Source organism: Anarhichas minor, unplaced genomic scaffold, assembly GCF_050575085.1.
Source record: "Anarhichas minor isolate MPS153535 unplaced genomic scaffold, ASM5057508v1 ptg000063l, whole genome shotgun sequence".
NCBI lineage: Eukaryota > Metazoa > Chordata > Actinopteri > Perciformes > Anarhichadidae > Anarhichas > Anarhichas minor.
Genome location: NW_027466509.1, coordinates 1209719 through 1237352, shown reverse-complemented (window position 1 = coordinate 1237352; position 27634 = coordinate 1209719). Strand labels below are relative to the sequence as shown.

Sequence of the window (27634 nt, the reverse complement as noted above, 5' to 3'; positions counted from 1 at the left end):
ATGGCACCACTTGGACTAAAAGCTATTGTTGGAGAAAGTAAGTGTATTTTATGTATTAGAATACTTGTACTTCCGGTATACTAAGGTGTTAAAAAATAATCCCCGTTTGATTAATGAGCATTATTCCAAAATCATGTAAAGTATTGTTGAGGCATGGAGGGCTATCCCTTCACCAAACCTGAGGTATGAGCGCTGCTTGCGTTATGTAACCGTTCTGGTTATTGACTGTAACATGGGTCAGTGCAGATCTTGGTGACAGTGTTTTTTTATTATCATCATTTTGGGAACTTTGGTGCGTAAAACACGCACAGATCCATCCGAGCCATGCGGCTCGCCAAATGGTAGTTTCTCCAGATTGTAGTGTCAGTGATATGAATTATAAATATGAATATGTCCGGTGGTGTTGTCGTTAGACGAAGTTTCTATCCTTCATGGCCGTGTATAGTATGAGGGCACGGAGCCCTGCTGCTTTGGTGTAAATCCTGCCTCGCTAATCTGTGTCTGTGCGGATTAAGAATTTGACATAATTTTCAGAGGAGAGGTGCACGAGGACAGAATCAACTCCAAAAGCAACTCTAACAAGTAAACACGTGTGTTTCTACTGTCTGCAGCATCTCAACATCAGCATAGAGCAGTCCATTATCAAACATCATGCAGTCTTTATTATAATGTAGAGAGAGATTAAATGCGTCAGCTCACTTTGCTCTCACGCAGACCTCTCCGCACACTCAAACAAATCCAATAGAATTTAATGACGATTTTTCTTTCCAGGCAATAACAAATCACGAGAGTGAAAAGTGTCAGGAAATATTCATGGCTGCAGTTTTACATTTTAGTTTCATTGTTTGATTAGATAGTGCCTATTTCCAATAAGACACTCTTTTAGGTTGGTTAACTATTGGCCTCCTCATCACTGACATCTTCATCAGAGAAGGAACAAAGAAGACACAAACAAGGAAAGCAACAGTCAAAGAAAATCAAAGAAATAAGTTAATAATGGAGCATGCAGCACACCACCTGCTGCTCTGTGTGGCTAATGAGATTTTGCAGACGAGGAAACATCTTGGATACCTTTATTTTGTTCAGATTTAAATCAACTTTATTATCCCACATGGGGAGATTATTTTAGTCCAGTGCTCCAGACACGAGGACACCATGAAGTCCATAATAAACACAATTAAAAACATTAGAATAACATAAACAATAAGCCCACAACACACTCAAAAATAAAGCACATTTGATCATGTCTTTGTGGTAGGCTATTTGTCCTCCAGTGTGATTGGACGGCTTGATAAAAGTGACAATGACGAGGAAAGTTTTTCACCCAAAAGTGACAATTTTTTAGCTCATGGTGACTTGAAAAATGTGAAACGTGCTCAATGCAGAATAGAAGCTCAGCACCTTGTCATGTTGCTGGTATTTGCTGCATAGTGTAAAAATGCAGCGCACCCATTGCAAATAAAGAAATACACTGGACTCAAGAGAGAATGCTTTGGTGGACACAAGGCCAGGAGAACTGCACATACCTTCTGTTATTCTGTTATCAAAGGAGAAGACCAGGAGAACACTGCACACAAGATATGGTAACAGGCTAACTACCGATGACTACACGGCTCTGTATTAAACACGTTCTCATTCCCAACTTGTCAAATACCAACGCTTGGTCTGTGGCCCAAGTCTTCAAACTGTGACACGTGGTGGGGACATCAGATGGGTAGACTGTCAGGATTACTGCATTGTCTCCACCTGCAACTTCCCTGACATTCTGAATGAGGAACGCTGTGAGGGGCAAGAGTCGGCTCTCTCCATAGCGGGTTCTTTTTCTGGCTCTACCTCCTAAAAGACTAAAAGACAGACACGTCATGGTGAGGAGAGACAAACTGACAGCGACAACGTACATCAACCATCAGGGCTGCGTGTGCTCAGCCCGGCTGCTGGAAACAACCAGGAGCCTTCTGCTGTGGTCTCACAGCCACTTTCTCTCCATCAGAGCGGTGTACATCATTCTGGTGGCACCACAACACACAACCGCATCATGGTTGCCAAAGCTGGTGCAGCTGCTAGCAGGAAAGCTGGGGCAGCTTCCATGGTGCAGAGATGCACTGTCACAGCTGGACATCCCCTCCCTCCTCCTCCTGGAGACAGGCCAGGCCTCTCGTGTTAACCTTCAAACATTGGTGAATAACGATTTGGCCCTCTCTACAGTGGAAGGGAATGCTAAAGCCATTTCCTCCTGCCACACAGGCTGTAGAGAGAGATTGCTATTTGAGCATCCTTTGGTCATCAGAATGAGGCAGGGGAAGTGTCTCACCGACTCTGGCCTGTGTGCGCTCTGTCTCAGTATGCTGTATACACGGTACACAAAAGAAGGACACAGCAGCTGTTCATAAGAGAGGTTCACTCGCAAGGTGTGTCTCTGTCAGAACAGCGTTTAGCTCACTGGCTGTGTGAGCTCCTAATGACAGTGGCAGTCATCTGCACAGACGCATCCTGTTGCAAGTGAGGACTTTAGGGAGGCCCGCTGGCACCAGGGCGCAAAAAAAGCATCAAATCTTTATGACTGTGCATGTGCGCTGATGAACCCAATAGCAACAGTTTAAAGCGCTAGATAGATATCGATAGTTACTTTATTAATCCTGCAAGGAGAATGTTTTTCACTACAGCAGCTATTAGGCTAAAACAAAAATAACAGAGTAAAAAATATTAGGTATAAAATGCAAATATCAAATGCACAATATATAGGATAAAATAGAATAATATTAAATGAACGAACTAAACAATAGTGCAAGATTGAACAAAACAAACCAACAACAACAGTGTTATAGTCTTGTGATTGATGTGACCAGAGGTGATTTATTATAGAGTCTTATAACAGCAATGTTCTCCTGTATCTGGATCAGTCTGTCCCTGCAGTAGGTGGTGGAGAGGGTGGTCCGGGTTATCCAATATGGATAATAGTTTCTTCAGTGTCCTCCTCTCCACCACCTTCTCCAGACTGTCCAGTTTGCAGCCAATGATGGAGCCGGCCTTCTTAACCAGTTTGTTAAGTCTGTTGGTGTCTCCGGGCAGCGTTGAGTCCAGTTCAGTCTGTTGTTGATGGAGACACCCAGGAACTTGTACTCCTCCACCATGTCCACGTCCTCTCCCAGAACTCTCAGCGGTTGTGGAGCCGTCGTCTTCCTCCTGAAGTCGACCACCATCTCTCTGGTCTTGGCCACGTTCAGATGCAGGTGATTTCTACTGGCCCACTCCACAAAGTCATCCACTACTGCCCTGTAGTCCTCCTCCTGTCCGTCCCTTATACACCCGACCACTGCAGAGTCCTCAGACAACTTCTGCAGATGGCATGACCCCGAGTTGTACTGGAAGTCAGTGGTGTACAAGGTGAACAGGAAGGGAGACAGAACAGTTCCCTGTGGGGCTCCAGTACCACTGACCAGAGGTTAAGTTGTATGTAAGTAGCTGCACCAGGGCCAGCCCTGATCTCCCTGATCTCCCTGGGGCCCCAAGCTAACTTCTGCCAAGGAGCCCTCTCACCTGAACCATTAGCCATGGCAACCATTTGCTGTTGCCACACACCTGTGTGCTGCCACTACAATCCTCCTCCTTTAAAACAGCTGTCGGTCTAAGAATACGTAGATCTACGCAGGACAGAGCAGAACATTTATTAAATATAATATTTCCTACAGAGTATTAAGATTAGTGCATTTTAGCATAAACAATTAATAATAGATTGTCGAAAATATAAAACGTAGATAATAACAACTTTGTGTTCGCTGGATGAACTAAGTCTGAGCTTGTACAAAAAATATGTAAAGTATAAATAATAATATTATTTATAATTATTTAAAAGCTGCATTGGGCCCATTCAAACTGACTCCCCCAACTCTTATACATTACACTGTTTATAACAGGCTTTGGATGAACAGCTACTTGATGGTTATTCTTACTGAGAGATTTGCATGGATTCATATTAACCTCCAGTATATCTGATCAACATTTTACATGTTAAACTTCCCATCTCGCATCAGTCCAGAGTGGTAACTATACCTGGACTGAGAGATGAGATAATCGTTGTCTTGTTTTAAATGATGTGTTCCTTTAAGGAGGGTCACCTCTACCAGATACTTTCTGCACTGGTCAGTTATCTTCTCTGAGCTGCAGTTAATAAACACCGTTGGCCATTGCCATTCATCAAATGTATGAAATAGTATTTCACTTTGTCAGACAAAAAGTCACAGAAGAGCCTTGGAAGTGACTGAGGGGCAAGCAAGAAAGAGCAGACCAAGAGATGCTCTGACAGCGAGCACAGCGACTCACCGTCACTGTTCTCTGACTTCAAACCTGGAGAGGAGAGAACACAAGTTGACCTGATTGCTGTAACCGTGATTCACTCTCACGGTGTTTCTTTTCTTTTTTCACAAAACCCTGTTGTAAACATTGACACCTGCTTTGACACATGGGAAAGGCGGGGGCCTACACTACCTGCGTATCGGGTCGCCTGGTCTGTGTCGAGCTCTCTTGTGGGATATTTTAGGCTCTTGTGAGTGCCATCGGGTCGCCATCGGGCCCTAAGCAGCTGCTTAGTTTGCTTATGCTCTGTATGAATGTGATTATTGAAATAAAGTTTAACACCGTCTGCTGTTGGTGCTGTCAGGTTGAGTACAGTGTGTGCCTGTGTGGTACAATACCAGGTATTCCAGAGAACATATTGAAGATGCTGTGTGTTTGTTCAGACCCTGTTTGAAAAGATTGAATACAGTCTCTTCATACAGAGTGGACACAGTAGAGCTTGTTTCAGGGTCGGGGAGGTTACAGCCAGTCAGACAGTGTTTTAACTAAAGTTTCAATGAACAGTACAATCTCCTCTTCTATCATGTCACTGATCTGATCGTAGAGGAGCTGCTCTCCTACATAGTTACAGCTCGTGATCGTGATGAAACACAAAACTCTGAACCTGGATCAGACAGATCTATCTGCCACAGCAGCCTCTTGTTGTTCATCCTGCCTGTGAAGCTTGTTGTCGGGTGGCTTCCCATTCTCCCACTAACACCTCCACTTAATCCTGTTGACCAATTGGATAAACAGGAGCATTCACACGTATTGTCATCACCAGCTTCCCTCAGTCACGCGGGTCCTCCTGACTGGAGAAGGTGGCATTTGAAATATCTGATTCACCTTTATGGAAATATGTTTTTATAAATCGTATAAACTTGTTTTTTAAATCCGTGACATTAGAGATATATCTCATTTAAAAATATTGAGATCAGCCACGAAGCATCTTACTGCTATCATGTGGCCAAAATGTCATGATAACGTGCTCATGACACTTTAGGAGCAGCTCTTCTAGTGAGATGTCACCGTGGCTCTCGATTGATCCGCGACATATTGACTCATTTTTGTAGGATGTGTGCTGTGTACTCATCTGTGTGTGTGTGTGTGTGTGTGTGTGTGTGTGTGTGTGTGTGTGTGAGTCAGTGACGCTGCTTCCCTGTGACGTCACATCCGCTCACACAGAATCGGCTCAGAGGTAGCGGTGGGGAGCAGTGGAGGGGTAAGAGGATTGGGAGGATTGGCAGATTAGAGGCAGTGATTGCAGTGGGCTGGTCCCTCCTTCATGTTCAGTGGGACAGACGGGACAGATGCTTAAACCCCAGGGACATCAACACTAATGCTGGATTCTGTCTTCAGCTTGACTGACATACCTCCTTATGATATTCTGTCTCTAATAAATTCAACCCTATTATTGATGATATGTCAGTGCATATGTATGGTTTAGTTGCTCTGGTGTTGTTCCTCTGTCCCTCTGTTTCCCTGCTGTCTGATTACGCTGCAGCTGCGTAGGCGAACGCTGTCTGTGCTGGAAGAGGATTTGCACAATCAGGGTTGCACGAGATTGTGTGTGTTTGTCATTTTTTGCACGTGTGTTCAGTATGTTACAGTTGTTATGGTCAAGGCTGTCACAAAAGGAGCTCAGTAATTAGGTGTTTGTCGTGAACTCCTCCAGTTGGAGTGAGATGATAGTTTGCACGTACGAGCAAACAGATATTTCAGAAATTAGTTTTTTATGATGCAAATCCTCCTGCCACATTATGTAAAGAAAATGCTTAAATATTAAGCAAAACGGCCGTTTAATTATTACAGTTTTCTAGCACATACACAGTGCATAGTTTGGATGAAAGGGACTCACTGATTGTCTTTGCTTTGGGGATCTCTGGGTGAATCTGGCAGCGCTAGAGTCAACATTATAACAGACAACATCAGCACAAAGTGTCGCTTACTAATCTCTCTTTAGTGGAATTGATAAAGTTGTTTGGAATTTGAATCAGAATCACATTCAACAATCCCACAGTTGTACATTCTGTTACAAAAGCAGTCAGTACGTTTACATGAAGTGAGAACTCCTGTAATAATTCTGCTGACACAATTTATTTTGACAGTCAGGTAAAGGGGTTTGTAGATTTGCTTAAAGAGGTAGTTCATGTTTTGTATGAGCGATGTGCTCCAGTCGACTGCATTCAGCACAAACAGAGAGAAGCATCAGCACGGGAGCTAAGCTACGTAGCGCTGTGGGTTAGAGCAGCAACAAACAGTGTTCTACCAGCTACCAATAATCAATGAATATCAGTTCATATGTATGCTCGCTGTATTTACAATATCTTCTGAAGGGGAACTGAAGTGCATCTCCAAACTGGGGGCGTGCTGACCACCATGTAGTGTAGGTAATACACTGACTGTACATCATACAAGCCCACTTAAAAACACCCAACTATCCCTTTAATGTACTAGCAGCAGACGCTACGGCGTTACTCTATATGAATCTGTGTGGAATAGCTCATTCAGAAGCAGAGAAGCTCATTTAAAGTCAGGATTGAATAATGAATCGTGGTATCAAAAAGCAAGAGACTGCAGATAGAACACACATATCTCTGCTGCTGGTGGCCACAGGTATTCATGTGAACAATAACTTGCTAAATGTAAACGATGTGAACATGATGTGTTTACAGTACGGAGGTGCATGTATCACAGTGTTCTCTCCCCACTGTGCACCCTGAGCTTCGGTCGAGCCCTGAAGAGAAACTCAGACTCGCAGCAAAAAAGTATTAGAACTGAAACAAAAAGAATCAACAAGAAAACTACTAAACAATACAAATAGATTGATCAGATGGGAATGGGTGCAATTCAGTTCAGGACGTTGGGCGTGGTCACTTGGGCATGCAAAACCTTTTGTTTGGATCAAGTAAGGCAGAGTGATCCGAGGGTATTTCCCTCCCTAGTCTCCCTAGTCTGCCTAGTCTGCCTAGTCTGCCTAGTCTTCCTAGTCTCCCTAGTCTCCCTAGTCTGCCTAGTCTGCCTAGTCTCCCTAGTCTGCCTAGTCTCCCTAGTCTCCCTAGTCTGCCTAGTCTCCCTAGTCTCCCTAGTCTGCCGAGTCTCCCTAGTCTCCCTAGTCTGCCTAGTCTCCCTAGTCTGCCTAGTAACCTGCTGTAATGTTTTTGCTCTCTGGCTGGATGTTCACTGGATCCAGAGACTTCAGCTTTTGTCGCCTAATCCTAACATTTGTTTGAAATCTGTGCTGAGCAGGGGTGTTTCTAGGATTCAAAGAAGGGGGGGCTTAGCCCCAAGGGGAGGGGCATGTTTGTGCACGTAGTGTGCGGCAATTTTTTTTGGGGCCCATTTGGGGCCGTGGATATCCATTGTTTCAGACAGTTCATAGATTTGTTCAATCAGAAAGAGTGTGATTTTGCTCTGTAGTTTTGCTTGCATTCAGTATATGATAACACAAGAGACAGAATTTCAGGGTCATAGTGAAATTTGACAACACAAATATGAACTTTTCTCAAATAAAGAGAGTAATAATTTTCCTGCTTGTAAAGGAAAGACGGATAAACTAGCTTTCATATCCGCGTCACTCCCAAATCCTAATTCTTAAAGGGACCGCACACAATGGATGGAGAACGGACCTGACAGTGTCAACCTTTGAGTTGTTTACTTGTTTTATTATGAGCAGAAGGGAATAAGATTTTGATCAACATTTACATCTATCTTGTTGTCCGTGTAGTTTTTACATACCAGTGATATTTTATGCTCATTTGGACACTATCACTGAGATAAAGATGAACTAGTTCAGTGTCAAATATACCATTCAATGGAGGAAAACACATTTCAAGTACATCTTAATTATCGAATGATAAATATTGTATGATGGGCTGAAATGGAAGGCACCCAATGCATTCACTATAATCAAGTCAAACTAGGATTGCAATGTACAGAGAAAAACACTATAGGACTAGATCCAGGACAGCATTAGAGGCAGATAAAAACAATACACACAAATACATTCAAATTATTTCAAAATTAGAATCCAATGCACAGGAGATTTCAGACAATTTAAAGTACCACTGATCAACCATGTACCTAAAGGTGCAATACTCTCAATCCCATTCACATGCCTCTGCTATAAAGTGTGATTCATGGTCTATTCTGCCCACAAATGTCTCCAGATCACTTGTAATCATTTGCTTTGAGCTAAACTCCTTGGCTATAATCCTGGCTGTCGTTGACGAGAGACCTTACTTGGCAGAGTGAGAAAGCCAGCACAGCAGCCTCCCCAAGGTCCTAGTGCCCGGGAATATTTTGTTAAGAATGACATCACCAAAGTAAAAATAAAAATATATATATATATATATATTTTTTTTTTTTTAAAGCCAATAATGCCAAATTATTTGGGGGGGCTGAAGAACATTTTAGGGGGGCTTCGCCTAACGACGTCCCTGGTGCTGAGCGACCAGAAGAGAAGTGAAGCTGAGCGAAACAACATTTGTGTCCATGTACACACATTGTGTGACTATTTGCTTTTGATGGTGAATCCATCCTGGGTCTGATTACATTATACTGTTAAGAATGACTGTGTCATGTGAAACCCAGGTTACAGGTGTATGTCTAAATCAAACTGAAATAACTTTGTCCTTCTCTACAGAGATAATGAACAATGTCATCAAGAAAGCAAGAGAAAAAGGGAAATGGAAGGTAAGGGTCCTGTTATTCTGATCAAGTTTGGCATCACTCCCCTTTGATCTTGACATTGGATATGAATAAAACCACTTAAGATGTCAACATCACATCCTCATGAAGGCCCCTGCTGTGTGTAATTATGTTACAGGTGCTGGTGGTGGACAAGCTGAGCATGAGGATGATCTCGTCCTGCTGTAAGATGACAGATATCATGTCAGAGGGAATCACCAGTAAGTACCACACAGGTCACTGAAGTAGAATTGTGTTGCAGCTGTGACATCAGTTCAGTCAAATGTAGTGCAAGTAACGACCACAAGCATAGAGGATTCATCTCTAGACTGTTCAGTTGAAGTATTTATGGATATTCATGTTTTGTTGAAACAGTGGATCACATTAGATCACATGTATGTATCTATATAGTGTTATAACTGTTATGTTGTTCATTCTGTACACATGACATCTATCACACTTCATCCTGATGGAGGATCCTCCTCTGTTGCTCTCTGAGGTCTCTTCCTCTGTTCTCCCCGTTAATTAAAGGGTTTTTTGGGGAGTTCTTCCTGTTCTGATGTGAGGGTCAAAGGTCAGAGGATGTCGTATGTGTACAGATTGTAAAGCCCTCTGAGGCAAATGTGTGATTTTGGGCTAAACAACAATAAATTGAATTGAACCTCTGACCCATGCGTGTGCATGTTAATGAGATGAGGGAGAGAGGACGCAGATAGTGAGGTGGTGAATAGAAGCCAGAACAAGAAATGAAATGTTCATTCAGCCATTTCCCTTCACATCACACGTTTCTTATAGATCCACTTCATCCTAAACTTTGGAACCAGCAGTGTTATTAGTGCTAGTTTCAATGAGCCATAACTATTCCATAAGCACCTTTCAGTTCTCAAAGATATAGAGCAGCTCAAATATCAAATCAAATCCATCTCAACATCTCATCAGCGCTGTCTGCAGACCAGAGCACAGAGTAGAGCGCCTGACGACCAACACTGTGGAGCAGCTGATGAAATTATCATCAGAGCGTCAGTATCTTTCAATAATATCTTAATATATATGTAAATGAAAACTATCATTTTGCAATAAGTCAGTCTGATGACTGTAAACTCATACGTATTGCAGTGACACTTGTAATGATGGATGCCCTGGCTCTGTTTATGGGAGAACAAGGAGGCACGGTTGTTCAGGGACCAGCTCACCCACAAGCACCTCCATTTCTGTATCACAAACATTCCTTTTCTTCGCCTTCCTCTCGGAGCTTTCTGTGATTCACCATAAAGCGCCATTGATCCGCAGGCTCCTTTACGCATCGACGTTCTGAGGGAGCTATGCGTTGAGCATGTATGGTTGAATGTGTGCATGCAGAGAGCGATATATGAGGCCGATCAACTGCAAAAGCTGTGTTTCAACCAGCAGAGAGCAGTCTCTATGCATGTTCATAACACAATAAAGAATCAAACACGTTGCACTAAAATGTCAAGATGAGGACCTGAATCCATCAACACCACTAAATACTCATTTACAGGAGGGTTCCTCTGAACAGGGGTTTGTGGGTTTAGTTACTCTTGTAACATTCCATCTAATATTATATGGAAACCAAATTCAGCAAATTTACACAACAAGTCTGCAGCACACAGTTGGTACAGTTCCCCTGTAGGTGGCAATAACAGACGTTGCTGTTGAGCAGCTCCTGAGAGCAGCAGCTAACAGCTCTCACACACATGTTCTGTAGAGAATGCACATTCTAGTTCAGAGCTGTAACCTAACACACATCCAGTACCCGGTCACTAAAATCTAATCCACACCTTTCAGCCAATCAGAATTGATAGATCCCAGAGGCCATGGTGTGAATAGTCACTCCTAACAAAGCATAAAGCCCGTTTCACCAAATGTTGAAATGTTCCTTTAAAGCAGGATCATTATTTCAACCAGAAAGAAACATCTGGGTCAGAGCACTGGCACCAACTCTAACACTCAACAAAGATGGTATTAGGTTTGACTCAGAGAAGTCTTTTGCCTTTTTAACATCATACCAGACCTTAAGTCTCCATCTGTTCTATGGACCAGACTGGCATCAAGCACCAATCACCAAGGCTGCGACTCCTTCTGGGGGAAGGAGTGGTAGGCGACTGTGATGTAAGGAGAGAAATAGGAAAATGCTAAAGAGACCGTTTCACTGAGATTTGAGGCACATTAGATACGTGAGTATTTACTGACAGTGTGGTAAATCTATCAATCAATCAATCAATCAATCAATCAATCAATCAACATGTATTTACTGACAGTGTGGTAAACGGCTAAATCAATCAATCAACATGTATTTATAGCACATTTTAAAATACAACACAGGTTGCCCAAAGTGCTGCACATACAGTAGATAAGCAGTCATACAATCAAAGACTGGATTAATAACAGCAAGCGATCACAAATCACACAAAGTGCCAAGTTAAGTGATGCTTGTGACATCACAGTAATACAGTGTAGAAGCATCAAACTATTGTCTCACAGTAAATCTCAGCCAAACAGCTCTTAACTGCTTTGTTATTTACAGACAACTTAGCCCAATGGAATGTGGTGAGTCAATCAAATAGATGTAGATGTCCGGTTAATATCCGGCCATCGTGGTTGAGCTGTCTGGAGGTGAGCAGACTGAAGGGGCGTGACGGTACACCGACCAACCTTAAGTTAACGAGGTATCCCGACTGCTCAGGTTCAGTAATAATGATTAAGATTAGTCTACAACACAAACGTTGGTAACACTTCCTATGACTCCCATGTCTATGACACATTATAAACATACTTTACAATAGCATATATTAGCATATAGCACTCTATAGTTCTACAGGTAAAGTAGAATTGTTTCAGGTATCATCTATAGTTTGAGTCGATTTAGTGTTTAGAGTTTTTGGGGAAAAATGTGTTTATTAAGTTCATCAAAAAGTTGTGTCAGAGTGAAATACTCAGTTTCTGTTATGACACATTAAAAAAACACATTCACTTCAATCAGTTTGTGTTGATAGATTTAACCTCTTAAGATCCAGCTGCAGCTGCTGGGTTAGAGGTGACCTTTATTATAAAAGCATTATAATGTTTTACAGCGAGAGGAACTATATACATCACATCACATGATATTATATATGTGTATATATATATATATAATATATATATACACAACTAACATACTGCCCTGACTATTACTGGCACCAATTTAGACAAAAGGTCAAAACAATTTTTCAAATGACGCTCAACAAAGACATATTTCAAAGCTTGATGTTACATTTGACAGACAGCTCAGCAGCCTTTAAATGTTTCAGTGTTTTAAAATAAGTGTTGGAAGTCGAGGACGGTCCCCGTCCTCTGTGCAGGGTTCTGCAGCGCAGAGAGGGAAAGCTTAGTTCAAGTGTAATCAAGCTAAAAGCTGAGTTTGATTGTTGTTTTCCTGTTCTCTCCAGTTGTAGAAGACATAACCAAGCGCCGTGAGCCTCTGCCCAGCATGGAGGCCATCTACCTGATCACACCCTCAGATGAGGTCAGTGGTACAGCTGCTCTACAGGCAGTTAGGGTTCTATGGAGCAGCACACACGGTCTCTCATTGACTCTTCATCCCACAGTAGCAGTCATTTGAATACCTATAAATGCAGCTCCAGTGGGTGTTATTATTAGTTTGGTCATAAAAATTGCAATATCTGTATTGCTCTTTTTCAGGAGCACACTGATCAGATCACATCACCTTCAGTAACACAATCACACCTGAAGCTGTACACTCACAGTGTGATGTGCTGCCCACGAAGCAGCTGCACTGCAGCAGTTGGGCTTAAGGGCCTTGCTCAAGGGCAGCTCAGTGGTGGTAATAAGGGAGGAGCAAGCGTTGCTTTTCACTTTCCCACCAAGATGGTCCCGGGGAACCGACGCCCCTCTAGTCACCAGCTTGCTCCTCTGTCCTTCAGGCCACCACCGCCACGCTGTTCTTTTAATAGTCATCTTGTGGGTTTTGTTCAATATTTTGTTGAACAATGTTTTGAACAGAATGAAGAATTGTTCTTCCCTTTTACATCACTTCATGAGCTGAAACATTTTCCTTTGCTGTCTCAGTCTGTTGAGGCTCTGATTGATGACTTCAGAGACCCGCAGTGTCCGAGGTACCGCGGAGCTCACGTCTTCTTCACCGACAGTGAGTAAATCCATTCTGCCATCAATAATAACTGAAATAACTACGGTACACCTTTATCCCCGTACAATAAGTAAACTGCTAAATCATAATCTGATATTTTGCCATAAAAGTAAACATTGATCAGTTGCTCTTCCTGTTAGAACTTCCACGAATCTTAGAACAGCCACAGATGTCTGCTTCTCTTTGTTGACTGATGGACACAGCAGCAATGTGTGGCTGCAGGGTCACTGGATTAGACATCAGCCTACAAAACCTATGGATCCTATGAATTAGACCTAATCTGAAAGGGACCCAACAACAGTCAGACCTGATCTGAATTAACAATGTGGTGGACAAGAACAGACCTAATGCTGACCTGAGAGCAGCGTTCATCTCTACCAATCAACCAGCAGCCTTGAAGAGAACTTGTGTGCTCTGCTGTAGGATCCTCAAACATCTCTGGTGTTGCTGGATCTGACTGTTCCCGTAAAGCAACTCAATATGTTCTTTTAAACCTCACGTCACACTTTGTAGGCTTCTGTTTAAAAGTCTGTCTACCAGGTCAAGCTGGAATGACTGATGACATCATCAGGGCTGTGTTTTTGTCATTAACACCAGACATTATACAACAAGTTGTGTAGTACTCCCTGTGAGTATTACACTGACCTTTATGTTTAAACAACCTTATCTTATCTATCAACAAGAGGTCCATTCTATATTTTCTGATTTGATTGACGTAACGTTGACATTATTCTGTGCAGCTGCTTCCTCACTAAGCCACCGTGTTATTCTGTGATTCTCACCAGCGATCCCGGAAATGTTGTTTGGACTTTTGACCAAATCTCGCGCCTCCAAAGCCATGAAGGCCTTGACTGAGATCCACATCGCCTTTCTGCCCTATGAATCTCAGGTAAGACATCATGAAGACTGGGATCAGATCACGTTAGCTGCTCATCACTGTCGACCACAGGGTTGGGGTCGGCGTTAGTGTGTAGAGCCTGCAGAGAAACATGCCTCTCTCTTGAGTGGAGTTTGTTTTCATTGTAAGATGATAATGTAATATCTCATATTAACCAAATATGACTTTTTAGAGCTGATTAAGTAAGGTCATGTAAGGGAATGCATTATGTCTCTGGCACAGGATTCTGATGGCTTGGTGTGTGTATTCTTTGTTTTACTGCACATCAGTCTACGGAGAAACTGTGCTGAAGAGGATCAGACCAACAGTGTTCGAGTTGGATCAGCTTGAGCCTTAAATCCTCTGCTGTTGTCCTGCAGTTTTAATCCGGAGAGGGAGGGACGCATCATCCCAGCCCTGCCCGGCTCTCATCCCTTTATTGCATTTGCTGACAGAACCAATGTTTATTCTCTGCAACCAATGAGAGCACAGATAAGATGTAGGACAGAATAAAGCACAGGGATGTTATCTAGTGATGTCGTCAGTAACAGATGGGTGTATGCGTCTGTGTGTTTGAGTCAGTGTGTGTGTGGGAAAGAGTTTAATTAGTGTCATTGACACTACTCTTAGACAGAAGCTTCTGCTGGACTATCTGTTTGTATTTATTATTTTACCATTTTCAATCCCAAATATTGTATTTACTCAATAAGTATCACTCAAGCAAATCTTTTATAACATCATTTAGATCATCATAGATCACCAAAGCTCTTCATCAAAGCTGTGTATAATAAAGTATAATAATGCATACCTGTGTCAAATACAAGCTATTCTTGCTTTGGGTCACTTTGGGTTCAGGTCTCCCCGTTGATCAACAGCGTAGCACTAATCAATTTAAAGCTGAGATTGTCTCTCATGTTGTGTCTCTGTCGTGTCTTCTGTATCCAGGTCTTCTCCCTGGACAAAGATGATGCCTTCCAGGACTTCTACAGCCCCTTCAAGGCTGACGTGAAGAACAACATGCTGGAGCGTTGTGCTGAGCAGCTCGCCACCCTCTGTGCCACACTCGCAGAGTATCCTGGAGTCCGATACAGAGTGTGAGAGCAGCAAGCAATCCTTTTCAACACTCCTCTTTGTTCACTCCAATGCCCGAACATTGAGCATTGGTGTGATGAAGGCTACGTTTAAGTTTTGACCAGACTGCTAGCCGTGTTGACGCGTGTCTGGGGAATATTACACTCCAAAGCAAACATATTCATTTGCTGCATTAGCTGCATCATACATGACATGCAGCTTCCTCTGTTTGATTTTGGTTCCTCTGCCACATTGTGTCTGAAATGAGACGATAAATCCAACTGGATGTTCACACTGTGGCTGTTGTTCCAGTAGCTCAGTACTATACATTCTCAAGAGTGGCTTAATAACTCATCCTCCACTGCTCTTCATTTCTATTTGAACATGTTGTCTGGTTGATATAAACTCACAGCATCTTCCATGCTTACCTCATGATTAAGATAATCTGATGTGCATTTCTCTTTTACTATAGCACTAATGCCATCAGTATAGATCCAGAGTCATGTCATACTCACTCACCAGTTTCTACTCTCTGACAAATATACTATGTTCATTCACTAATTATTTCCATTCGCTTCCATAACTACAATAAAACTAAACACTCTGGGCAGCAGTTTGAAGCATAATCACTATAATCTCCTGATGGATCCTTAATTACAATAAGCTACTGGAAATAACTGTTGAATGAAAAGAGTTTGTCTGTTAGAGAAGACAAGCGGAGAGCAGCAGAGAGGTGAGCGTGAGTCACTCTGCTGCTGTGGAAATACTGAACTTACCATGTGAGCCACAAGAGTGCAGGTAACTCCACCCCACTTCAATAGTGTTGCCTTTCTGAGTGACAGCCGAATTTGTTTGTGCTTGGGTATCATACTACACATAGCACCTACACACATATTCAACTCACTCAGGTCGATGTCAGAGTACGTTTCCACTCTGACAGTCACTGGGTGATCTATATTTGATCAAATGACAGTAGCATCGTGAAATTGCCCTGTATGCTTGAAACTGTGGTAAGGACCCAGGAGCAGTACGACAGACACACTGGAGAGTACAGATGGATAATCCCACACGGTGGAACGACAAGCCGTTAAGGGAGAAGGCAGACAGAACTCAGAGGAAACAGCGGCAGGATCTCGTGGTCGGGGACAGAAGACTGAGTGAATTACCGGGGCAGAGGCAAGGCGGATAAGTCCAAAACAGGCAGGGTCGGTAACGGGGAATCAGTCAGAGCTGGGGGAGCCAGTGTAGAGAACGGAGAAGGGAAGTTGTGTGGGAGAACTTGGGGCGATTGAACACCAGGCGAGCTGCAGCTTTCTGGACAAGCTCCAGAGGTCTGATGGCCGACGCCGGGGCTCCAGCAAGTAGAGAGTTGCAGTAGTCCAGGCGGGAGATGACAAGAGCCTGGATTAGCACCTGCACCGTCTCATCAGTGAGGAAGTGAATCCTCCTGATGTTGTAGAGCAGGAATCTGCAGGAGCGTGTAACCGATGCAATGTTTGCTGAGAACGACAGTTGGTCGTCCAGGGTCACACCCAGATTCCTCGCAGTCCGAGTTGGCGTCACCACGGTATCGTCAATGGTGATGGACAGGTCTCGGTGCGGGCAACCCTTCCCCGGGAGGAACAGTAGCGAGATGTTTACCACTGGACATTTATACTCAACATCTACATAAGCACATGTTTAAATGAGTTTCTAAAGTTTAAATACAGTTTGCTCACCTTGTTGTTCTAGTCATACAGATTATTATGGAAATTATGATCAATCGACGTATCATCAGCATGTTCACGTTTGATGCTAAATTGATGAATGTCTATTGTTTCAGGGAATACAAAGACTGTGCAGTTCTGGCCCAAATGCTACAGGAGAAGCTAGACGGCTACAAGGCGGATGACCCCACCATGGGAGAGGTAGGAAGACAAGTTACTAATGAGAGGAACCGTTCGTATGCGAATATTTATCGACATTCATAGTATTATCTGATAAACATCACCCAAGCACAATCTGGCAAAACAAGCAGATTACATTGATCCATACCCAGAAATATTCAACTCTGGCTGTCGGGTAATAAAACTGTAAAATCATGCTGCAACTGACTTTTGTGGAGTTTGAGGTTTTGAGAGGATTATATGCTCCTTTATTGGTTTAGAGACTCTTTCAAAAGGACCAATAACTAGTCATTGGGTTAAAACTAAGGCAGCTTTCATTGTTCATAATAACTGGAATTTTGGAGATTGTATGTATTCATTCAGCAGCTGCAATGATGCATTTTCAAAAGATGGGAAGGCAAACGGTCTGTGGTTAGCAAACTGACCAGACTTCAGTTGATCAAAACCTGTGTAATTCATGCAATATTAAATGAGCTGCATGTACACAGTATGGGTAGTGTTTGTATTTGTTTCTGTTCTGTTGTATCCAGGGTCCAGACAAGTCTCGTACTCAGCTGCTCATCCTGGATCGTGGCTTTGATCCCGTGTCACCTGTCCTGCACGAGCTCACGCTGCAGGCCATGGCCTACGACCTGCTGGGCATCCAGAAGGACGTCTACAGGTAAAGACGTTACAGAGAAGGCCTGAGAGCTGCTGGGAGTCACTGAGCTCAGGTTGCTACTGTCATCATTGTGACTTTAACTTAGTTTGAGTTATATATTTCAGTGGTGTCAGTGGTCTCCGCCTCCAACATCTCATTCAATGAAAAATGCTCTATTAATAATTCAAACCATGTATTTGTAAATAAAAAAAGGCCAATATGGTAAAACAATGCCCTACAAAGGATAAGCAAAACAGAGATGGCTGCCCTGCACAACATCGATATGATAACATGTTTCAGTGTTGATCTGCACATCTTTGTATTTAAACCCTCTATGGCCCTTTCTCTTCCTGTCAGCTTTGAGACCAGCGGGATGGGAGAGACGAGAACGAAGGAAGTGGTGCTGGATGAGGATGATGACCTGTGGCTGACTCTGAGACACAAACACATCGCAGAGGTGTCAACGTGGGTCACTTTACTCACACATACACACTCATGGCATGGATAAACAACCACACAAACCTACAGCTCTGTCACAAAGCTGACAATGAGCATCCCCATATGTCTCCATGCATGTTCTATGCAACCGCGAGACAACAATTCTGGTTCCTGATTCTCCTTCTGTCTCTTCCGTCTGCACAGGGCTGTTACTCGTTCTCTGAAAGACTTCTCTGCCAGCAAAAAGATGAACACTGGAGAAAAGGTAGAGGACCCACTGTATCACTCTGGTTTACAGAGCATTCACTCGAGTCAATGCAAAGACGCCAATGGACGTGAATGGACGTACGTTATTCGCACCGCCCAATGCAACGCAGAAAAGCTAAATTAGCGTCATTGACATTTTTTTTTCAACTTGGGCGGTAAATTCTCATGACGCTGTGTCAGCGTTAAGATGCTCCTCCCGTCATCACTGACATCCTGCCGTTGTTGAATCAGGAAAAAATATTGTAGCCGTAGGTGTTCACCCAGAGCTCTACGATACCTCATATTAGTAGAGACCGGACAAACTATGTGTATAAACCAGATGGTACAAACAATGAAAACAACACTTAGATGACGTTATGTTGAGTGTTGATGGAGCTGCTACAATCTTAGCTTAGCTTAGCACCAATCGATCCGAGCTTAATTGAGAAAACAAGTATTTCAAAAGTTATTTGCTTGGAAGGAATGTGTTCAAATTTGACTAAAAACATTTACTACAACTAAAGGAATAACTGATTAGAAAAGTCAAGGTCACTTTGACCTCACAACCCATGTTTTTGGCCCTAATTTCAATGTTAATAATCACAAATCTCACACAAATGTCTAATAGGTTAAAATGATGAAGTGATGACATCTTGGACACTCATGGAAGTAAAGTGCAGCGTCATTGTTTGACTGTTAAACCCGTGAGGCAGTAACTGTAATCTGTGAATGTGTTGAGATCAAGGGCTCAAGAACTCAAGACATACACGACACACTTATTTCCTCTTCAGACATGCATCTACTGTGTCCTAACTAAATGAAGAACATGCGGCATGATGGATTTAATTCAACTGTCCCCGTCACTATAGTGCATCACTTTGGATATAACTATTTGTAGCTGTGTCTTTGCTACTCGCAGGTCCTCCTCAGCACAAACACAGCCTTAAACAGGTAACGTTCACACAAACCTATCTCATTGGTTGCCTCACACACTGAATCAACACCAACGCAAAATGTTGTGCACTCTCCCACGCTGCCCGGCTCCTCCGAGCGTGTGCAGTCCAGCGTACACCAAACGAAAATCACCGGCGGGCTTGTGTCCCGGTCTCTCTGTCCTCGTCTGTGTGAGTTCATCCCTCCCACCGTCACTAAAGTATATCACTCATCTGCGTCTTTCAGACCACCATGAAGGAACTGGCTCAGATGCTGAAGAAGATGCCTCAGTATCAGAAAGAGCTCAGCAAGGTAAGCTCTGACGTGTCACTGTGCATCTAAAGAGTCACAGCATGTCATGTTACTGTATTCAGTAGAGTTGGTTGAGTGTGTTCATCCAAAGCACCGAGAGCATTTCAAACGAAACTGGCCAACCAGTGCAGAGTTGGTGTATCACTCATTGAGTACAAAGGCCAAGTTAAAGAGAGTTACCGACAGCATCTCTCCTCTCTGACTTATTCAGTATTCAACCCACCTCCACCTGGCTGAAGACTGCATGAACCGCTACCAGGGCACCGTGGACAAGCTGTGTCGTGTAGAGCAGGTAAGTCACACAGAAGCCTTTGTTATGTGGTTAGAACTTAGACTGAGTTATAATGTGGAAAGTGAAAGAATCAAATCAATGTGACATTCCAGCATGATCAGCTAAAGGCAGCATTTATGTATGGCTGAAGTGGGGAATGTGCTAACCGAGCTTCAGTCAGCCGGTATGTTTCAGACTTGGAAGAGTTGTAAAAAGATGTGGAGGGAGAAACCCTGCGTGAGGTGAAAGGGAGCGGTGCATGCCAGGGTTCTAAACAACAGGAAGTTCATTATGGAAGCTAACTTTACAGAGCTAATAGTTTGATGCCATATTAATGCTCTGAATAACAAGAAGAGAATCATTAAGAAACTTTAACTCATCATAACTCAACTCGGAACACACAGACAGGTTCCAAAAGGGAACTGCTAATAGATAATAGTTATCATGTTTTTAAAGAAATGTAAACAGATACAGTCTGAAAAACAAGACAGACATCTTTAGTCTAAAGATTGGACACAGCTAGCCTTAGTCCGTCAAAAGAGTTCATAAATATAGCTGCTAGCACATCTTAACTAATCAACACACGGTATCTTGTTTGTTTGCACAAACCAAGATGTAAATGCATTAATCTGCAGTTTAAGGGTGCGTTACAGGCTGGAACTTTGTCTTAACAAACTATTTTATCCTCGGCCTGTATAGAATACTGAAGTAGTTAAAGTGGAGAGATGAATTCAGGGCTTTGTTGCTGGGATGTGACAGCTTCCTGCTCACCCCACTGGAGGTACTTGCAGCCACATACAGGCTCTTCTCTAACTTCTAAGCTCGATGTTTACACAGAATCTGTGTGTTGTTCAAATGGTACTGATGTGGAATTCATCTTGAGCTTTGCTCTCCTCTGCCCTCCGTTGTTCTTAAGGATCTTGCAATGGGCATAGATGCAGAGGGAGAGAAGATCAAGGATCCCATGAGACTCATTGTACCCATTCTGCTGGATGCCAACGTCAGTGTGTCTGACAAGATTCGCATTATCCTGCTCTACATCTTCCTTAAGAACGGTCAGACTTCCGCTGTCCTGCATTATTGTGACAAAAGCAGAAAAGCACGCTCAGAATCTTAAATATGTATGCATTCATATTGTTTCTTGTTTCTTTAGTTCTGATCTATTCTCTGTTTTGTGGTTGCATGCATCTTACCATGTTTGTCAGTGTGCATGCTCTCATGCATGTGTGTAGACACTGGAGACCTATATGCTGCATGTGTTTGTGTGTCTGTGTGTGTGCGTCAGGTGTGACTGAGGAGAATCTGTGTAAGCTCCTCCAGCATGCTAGCATCCCACCAGAGGACAGTGACATCATTTCCAACATGGCCCACATGGGCCTTCCCATTGTTTCTGAGGTGAGCTATCCTGCCCCGAGACCTTAATGTCTCGTCATGAAGCACACGAAGACGATGTCTTTCTAAACCTAACGGAGTAGTTTGTTGCCTATAGGTTGTTTCCTGTGAAAAGTGACTTTATAAATGTAATGAAAGGAAATTGAAATGTGTTGCTGGACATTTGTAGGAAAACACATGAGAAATGAGGAGTAACTCTGAGTAAGATATCATACCAACTGTTGTATGAGGAACATGGCACCCAGTGCACCAGTGTGGCTCATTGGTTGTGTTTTTAGTAGTTTTTGGACAACAATGGACCTCATGGCACAAAGGAAGAAGATCTATGATAAACACACAATACTTGTATGATGTAAAGATGAGATTTGACGAGCAGTTTCTGTCATTATATGCGATAGTTCGCCAATAATGTTACATGAAAATGTAACATTATGTGGGCCTAAGATGCTCAGTGGACCGCCCACACTTTGTGTCACTGTGGATCACTCGCTGTGGTGGGCCCATATGGGTTTCCTATGGGCCCACCTGAATGTAAGCTGCATGGAGAGAAAGCGAAGAGGACATGTTTGCTGGGAACAGTAAAGCCTTAGTGGATCCCTGTCAGCATGTTTGATGAGATGGTTACAAATGTGTAGGCATCACCGAAACTGATGACAGGTGACGATCTATCAGCAGCCCGGACTGAAACATGCACCGTGTAAAGAACTAGTTCTTAAAAAGACTTTCATTTACTACTTATTCACACTGTTTATAAATAACTACAACAATCAGAACCTGTTAGTGTGAACAGATATAAGGTGCATGCACAGAAATATACATGTGGCTGAAAACAAGGACAGCAAAGCTCAACGAGGTAAAGGTAAACATGTGACTACTATGCCCCGAATGTAGGAGGTTGATGAGTATCTACAGTTTATACAGCAATGCTTATGATGTGTGAATGGTGAAGGCCAATGAGTAATCAGCATTGTTGCATCACAGGTCACTGTCAAAAAAGCCAAGAAGCCAGATCGCAAGGAGCGCGTCAGTGAGCAGACCTACCAGCTGTCCAGGTGGACTCCGCTCATGAAGGACCTCATCGAGGTACGTGTCCTGCTGTCAGCTTACCAGACATCATGCACCGTGACTACAAACCTATAGCAGGGATTAGGTCTGATGTACACTTTCTTACCTTGTATGCCTCTTAAAGTACAAAGAGTTCTACTCTCACCTTCTTTATTTAGTTTATTTAAACTTCCACCTTCTGACCGTAATGAAGCTCAGAGAGAGTTCACTCAGGAAGACTTTCTTTATACGTCATCAGTCAACACGTCTCTCTCTCACTCCTCCCGCATCTTCTTACCTTCATAACTTTGTTCTGCTTTGCATGTTTCCTTCTGATTCTTCTTCATCAGCTGATTATTGGCGTTCACTGTTTTAGTTGAACCAACCAGATCTCGCCATAATCTCCATCAGTCCATCATGTCGCTGCTGTCAAACTTGAGATCTGTTCTCCTCTCTGTTGCTGTCAGCTGTCATCTTAGGAGAACTCGTTGCATCCTCCTCCACCTCACTCACCTGCACTCATCATTCATTCAGTGCCAGGTTGAGCTCAGCATTCTCTCTCTCTCTCATCATCACCACCGGTGTCTAGACTCCACACAGGGGTTTACAGTTATACTTACGGATTCATCATCCCCTTAAATATATATTACGATGGAGTCCAATCACTAAACACGATCCACGTTTCTCATCCTTTTGTGCACACGTCAATTAAAACATTTGTTCACTCAAAATGATGTCTCTGCTGATTGAATTACAGTTTAGCTTCCAGCTTTTAAAGCAATGTATAAATTCTTCCAGTTCTACATTTTAGCAATTTAGCCGGTTGAAAAGATGCTGAACAGGTCTTAGACGTGCAGACAGAATATCACCCAGTTTTTAACCATAAATCAACGTTGAGATCCTGGTTGGTGCTCACTGGGCATCTGGAGCGCGTATGTACTGTATATCATTTTTAGACCCAAGTAATAATCACAGCCGCAATTACATATAGTATTTTGACAAACTCTGTTACTGTAATATAAATGCGGTCCTAAGCTACGTCCTTGTCTTGTATAATAGATTACTAAAGATGTAAAGGCATCAGGAGAGAGCTCATTGCCAGCTGTAGGCTCTGGATTCTCCTCTGGATTCTTCATGTCCGTGTCTGTGAAAGAGCAGATCCTGTAGTGATGGTTAACATGTTGCCCAGAACAATGAGTTGAACAGGAGCCTCGTGAATATTTCATTAGACAGCGCCCCCTCTCATCTTAATCCCGTAGTATTTTGAGTGAGAACTAACATGGGTCAGTCTGTTTTTAGTGCAAACTATTATAACTTATATGTTTTCCCACAGGATGCCATTGAGGACAAGCTTGACGCTAAGCAATACCCGTACATCTCCCAGAGACAAGCATCTGCCAAAGCCAGCGCTCCATCAAGGTGTGTTGTGTTTTAATACTACGAGTACACTTCAGGTAACAAGTCTGTCTGCCCCTCATCCCTGTCAGCCTGTCTCACTGAAAAATTCTCCACAATCACCCCCTCCCTTAGCCCCTCCCCCTCAGACCTGGTCAACCTCTACAATAACACACTATCCTCCTGCCTTGATCAGCTTGCCCCTTTCAAAACCAGAACTGTCTCATTCACCCACACTGCTCCCTGGTTCACCCCTGAACTCCGCCTCATGAAATCCCGGAAACGCAGACTAGAGCGACTCTCCAAAAAAACCGGCCTCACAGTTCACACCCTGGCGTACAAAGAACACATACAGCAATACAAACTGGCTCTAAACTCTGCTCGCTCCACCTACTACTCTGGCATCATCCGCTCTGGTTCCACCAACCCAAAGGTCCTCTTCTCCACAATAAACAAACTCCTCAAACCTATGGACAATCTCTCCCACTCCTCCACAGCAGAGAAATGCAACTCCTTCCTGACGTTCTACAAAGCTAAAATTGACACCATCTACAACCAACTGGCCACTTCCAGCCCCGCTTTGTCCAACCCTGTATCTGCAAATCCTCCACTAACTGACCGGTCACTCTTCCGATTCTCTCTCATCTCCCCCTCGGATCTCAATAAATCACTCTCTGAAGCATGAAGACTCCGACCTGTGACCTCGACCCTATCCCTTCCACTTTAGTTATGGCCTGTCTCCCGGCCCTCCGCCCGCACCTCCTCTCTGTCATCAACTCCTCCCTGTCTACTGGCTCCGTCCCTCCCACCCTCAAACTCGCCTCAGTCACACCCATCCTCAAAAAACCTGGCCTTGACCCCGACATTCACAACAATTACAGACCCATCTCCAATCTCCCTTTTCTGTCTAAAATACTGGAACGCACTGTTGCCCATCAACTGACAACTCACCTGGACTCAAACCAACTGTATGAACCATTTCAATCCGGATTCAGATCTCATCACAGCACAGAAACTGCCCTCATCAAAGTCACCAACGACCTCCTCCTCTCCTCTGATGAACACTCCCTCAACATCCTGATACTGCTCGACCTCAGCGCAGCCTTCGACACCATCAACCACTCCATCCTCCTTTCCCATCTCGAGTCCTCCCTCCACATCACTGGCACAGCCCTCTCCTGGTTTAAATCATACCTCTCTGACCGTGAACAGTTCATCAGCATCAACAAATTCAAGTCTGACACAGCCCCAGTCTCTCAAGGTGTCCCCCAAGGTTCAGTACTCGGTCCCCTCCTCTTCATCCTCTACCTGCTCCCCCTTGGCGACATCATACGCCACCATGGTCTCCAGTTCCACTGCTACGCTGAAGACACCCAGCTCTACATCTCCACCAAGTCCATCACCCCAACCATCCACTCCACCATCACCAACTGCCTAACAGATATAAAAACCTGGATGCAAGCAAACTTCCTCAAACTCAACACAGACAAATCTGAAGTCCTCGTCATCGGCCCCAAATCATTAAACAAATCCCTCCACAACTTCTCCCTCTGCATCGATGGCACCACTGTTCCTGCCTCCACACATGTCCGTAACCTTGGGATCATTTTCGATCAAACTCTCTCCTATGAACGACGCATCAATCACATCAGAAAAACTGCCTTCTTCCATCTCAAAAACATCGCCCGTCTCCGCCCCTCCCTCTCCTCCGCAGCCGCTGAAACACTCATCCACGCCTTCATCACCTCTCGACTGGACTACTGCAACAGCATCCTGTACGGCTCACCCACCAAAATCATCAATAAACTACAATACATCCAGAACTCAGCTGCCCGTCTGCTCTCCCACTCCACCAGAGACCACATCACCCCAGTCCTTCAAAACCTCCACTGGCTCCCCATACAGCAAAGAATCCAGTTCAAGATCCTCCTCATCACTTACAAAGCCCTCCACAACCTTGCCCCTTCATACCTTTTAGACCTCCTGCACCGTCACATCCCAACCGCAACCTCAGATCCGCCGACGCCAACCTCCTTACCCCCCCTACTCTGTCCAAGCATCGGACCTGGGGGGACAGGGCCTCCCTCTGGAACTCCCTGCCCCAACATTCTCCGTCACTCGCCACCTTCAAAACTGCACTTAAAACTCACCTATTCAAATATGCTTTTCACCTCTAAAGTCAGTCATGTATGTTTTCTTTCTCTTCGTGTTTATTTATTTTTTTCTTACTGTTATGTTGTAGATTTTGTTTTTATTATAAATGCTTTTATTGTTTGTAAAGTGTCTTTGAGTGCCTTTTTAAAGCGCTATATAAATAAAATGTATTATTATTATTATTATTATTATTATATTACTTCAATAACTAAAGTATAGGTTAAGTAGATTTTAGCCAGTGTCATTGTAAATACGAGTTTTGCAATATTGACTCTGAGGGAACAAAATGACCTGCATTGTCACAATACTTTGCAGTAAATGCTTATCTCTGTCCTTGTTTTACATCTTCCAGTGCTCGCTATGGTAACTGGCACAAGAACAGGGGCCCCACAGAGATGAAGACGGGGCCCAGGATCATCGTCTTTATTATTGGAGGGATGACGTACAGCGAGATGCGCTGCGTCTATGAGGTCACCCAGGCCAATGGCAAGTGGGAGGCCCTGATTGGTGAGTTCAATGGACAGAAAGTCCCCCAACTTTACTGAAGAGCAGTACATTCAAACAGTCTTTTATAGTAAATGAACTTCAGTGAAATAGCACATAGAATACACAGTAGATGCAAAATGTTATTCCTATCAAGATGTCTTAAAACTAAATGTCAACATTACTGATGAAACTTTCTCTTATACTTGGATGGAATACAGTTTAAATGCATCATAAGGATGAGTTCTGAAGAGGGTTTCAGCTGGTGCAGTATTACCTCAATATGTCCCTGTGATGTAGTATTCATCACACTCTTCTTAGTGGGTTGAGGACAGCATATTGGATCCAGCCTCCGGGATGAAACGTGTTTGGATCTTGCTGATCTGATGTATCTCTTTGAAACTGTATAATGATCAGCAGAGCTTGATCTCTTTGAGAGCTGACATGTTGTTGTGACTCTGTGAGAATGGATGCAGTGTCACAGGAAGTAGAGAGAACAGCTGAATCTGCAGTTAAGATTTCATTTGGCCTTTAGTCAGCAAACCTCTCACACACTCATATTCAGCAGTATTTAGTTAAACTTATGTCAATTATTTTTTCTGTCATGACCAGTCTAATGTGTTTCGTACGTAATAATCAAGGATTCAGGATTCAGACCTTTTCTCCCCTTCAGGTTCCACCCACATTCTCACTCCCCCGATATACCTAAAGGAGCTTCAACACCCAGACTTCCTGGACCCCAACACCCCTCCAGAGGGCACAGAGGGCCCAGAGGAGCCACCTGCAGAATGAAAAGGTGTTTGAAAATGCAAATCCTGATGTGACTTGTGAATCCCCGTGTTCCCCCCCGTCCGTCCACCCACCAGCTCCTTACCTTTGCACCGCCTGCAGCAGCTGATCCCTTTCCTCATGTTCCTTATCTTTATCTTGAAGGAATAAGTCGGTAATGTTGAGAAAAACAACAACTTGTAACACATAAGGGTAACGGTAAATATTCTTAAATGCTTATTGTGATAGTTTTATATATGAGATTCTTAGAAGTGATACATAATATAACTTACTATACTAATGTTCTACCAACATGTTATAGCTAATAAGATTAGGTGATCAGCTCTAGTTATCCAACACTTCACGGCCAGACGTATGTGAACACCCAAACAGCTTATTGGACACACATCTGTGGCTTCATCACCTCCCATCATGATGCAGCTCCGTCACCTGGTTCATGATTACGCGGATTACATACGAATCAAATGTATTCATGAATGCGTTGTGAGGAGCTTTGATAGAGAATCTGCTTTAGCAC

At 43.4% G+C, this 27634-nt stretch overlaps 1 protein-coding gene across 1 annotated transcript; it reads left to right on the top strand.

Annotated features, from left to right (window-relative positions):
* Positions 1 to 27120, top strand: LOC142933881 (syntaxin-binding protein 1-like). Its single transcript, XM_076078160.1, has 19 exons — positions 1 to 37; positions 8978 to 9027; positions 9161 to 9242; positions 12468 to 12544; positions 13108 to 13186; positions 13972 to 14075; positions 15009 to 15157; positions 16957 to 17041; positions 17551 to 17681; positions 18018 to 18125; positions 18303 to 18363; positions 19524 to 19589; positions 19801 to 19881; positions 20777 to 20915; positions 21146 to 21255; positions 22234 to 22335; positions 23630 to 23715; positions 26198 to 26352; positions 27002 to 27120. Exons 1-19 carry the CDS (start codon positions 1 to 3, stop codon positions 27118 to 27120), a joined length of 1821 nt encoding a protein of 606 aa, XP_075934275.1.
* Positions 27121 to 27634: the final 514 nt, after the last annotated feature.

What these genes read in the sequence shown, in the direction of transcription:
- LOC142933881 (XM_076078160.1), top strand. Translation starts at nt 1, where the DNA reads ATGGCACCACTTGGACTAAAAGCTATTGTTGGAGAAA. An exon ending in AAAAGCTATTGTTGGAGAAA is followed by an intron (nt 38 to 8,977) that starts GTAAGTGTATTT and finishes CCTTCTCTACAG; the next exon opens with AGATAATGAACAATGTCATC. An exon ending in GAGAAAAAGGGAAATGGAAG is followed by an intron (nt 9,028 to 9,160) that starts GTAAGGGTCCTG and finishes ATTATGTTACAG; the next exon opens with GTGCTGGTGGTGGACAAGCT.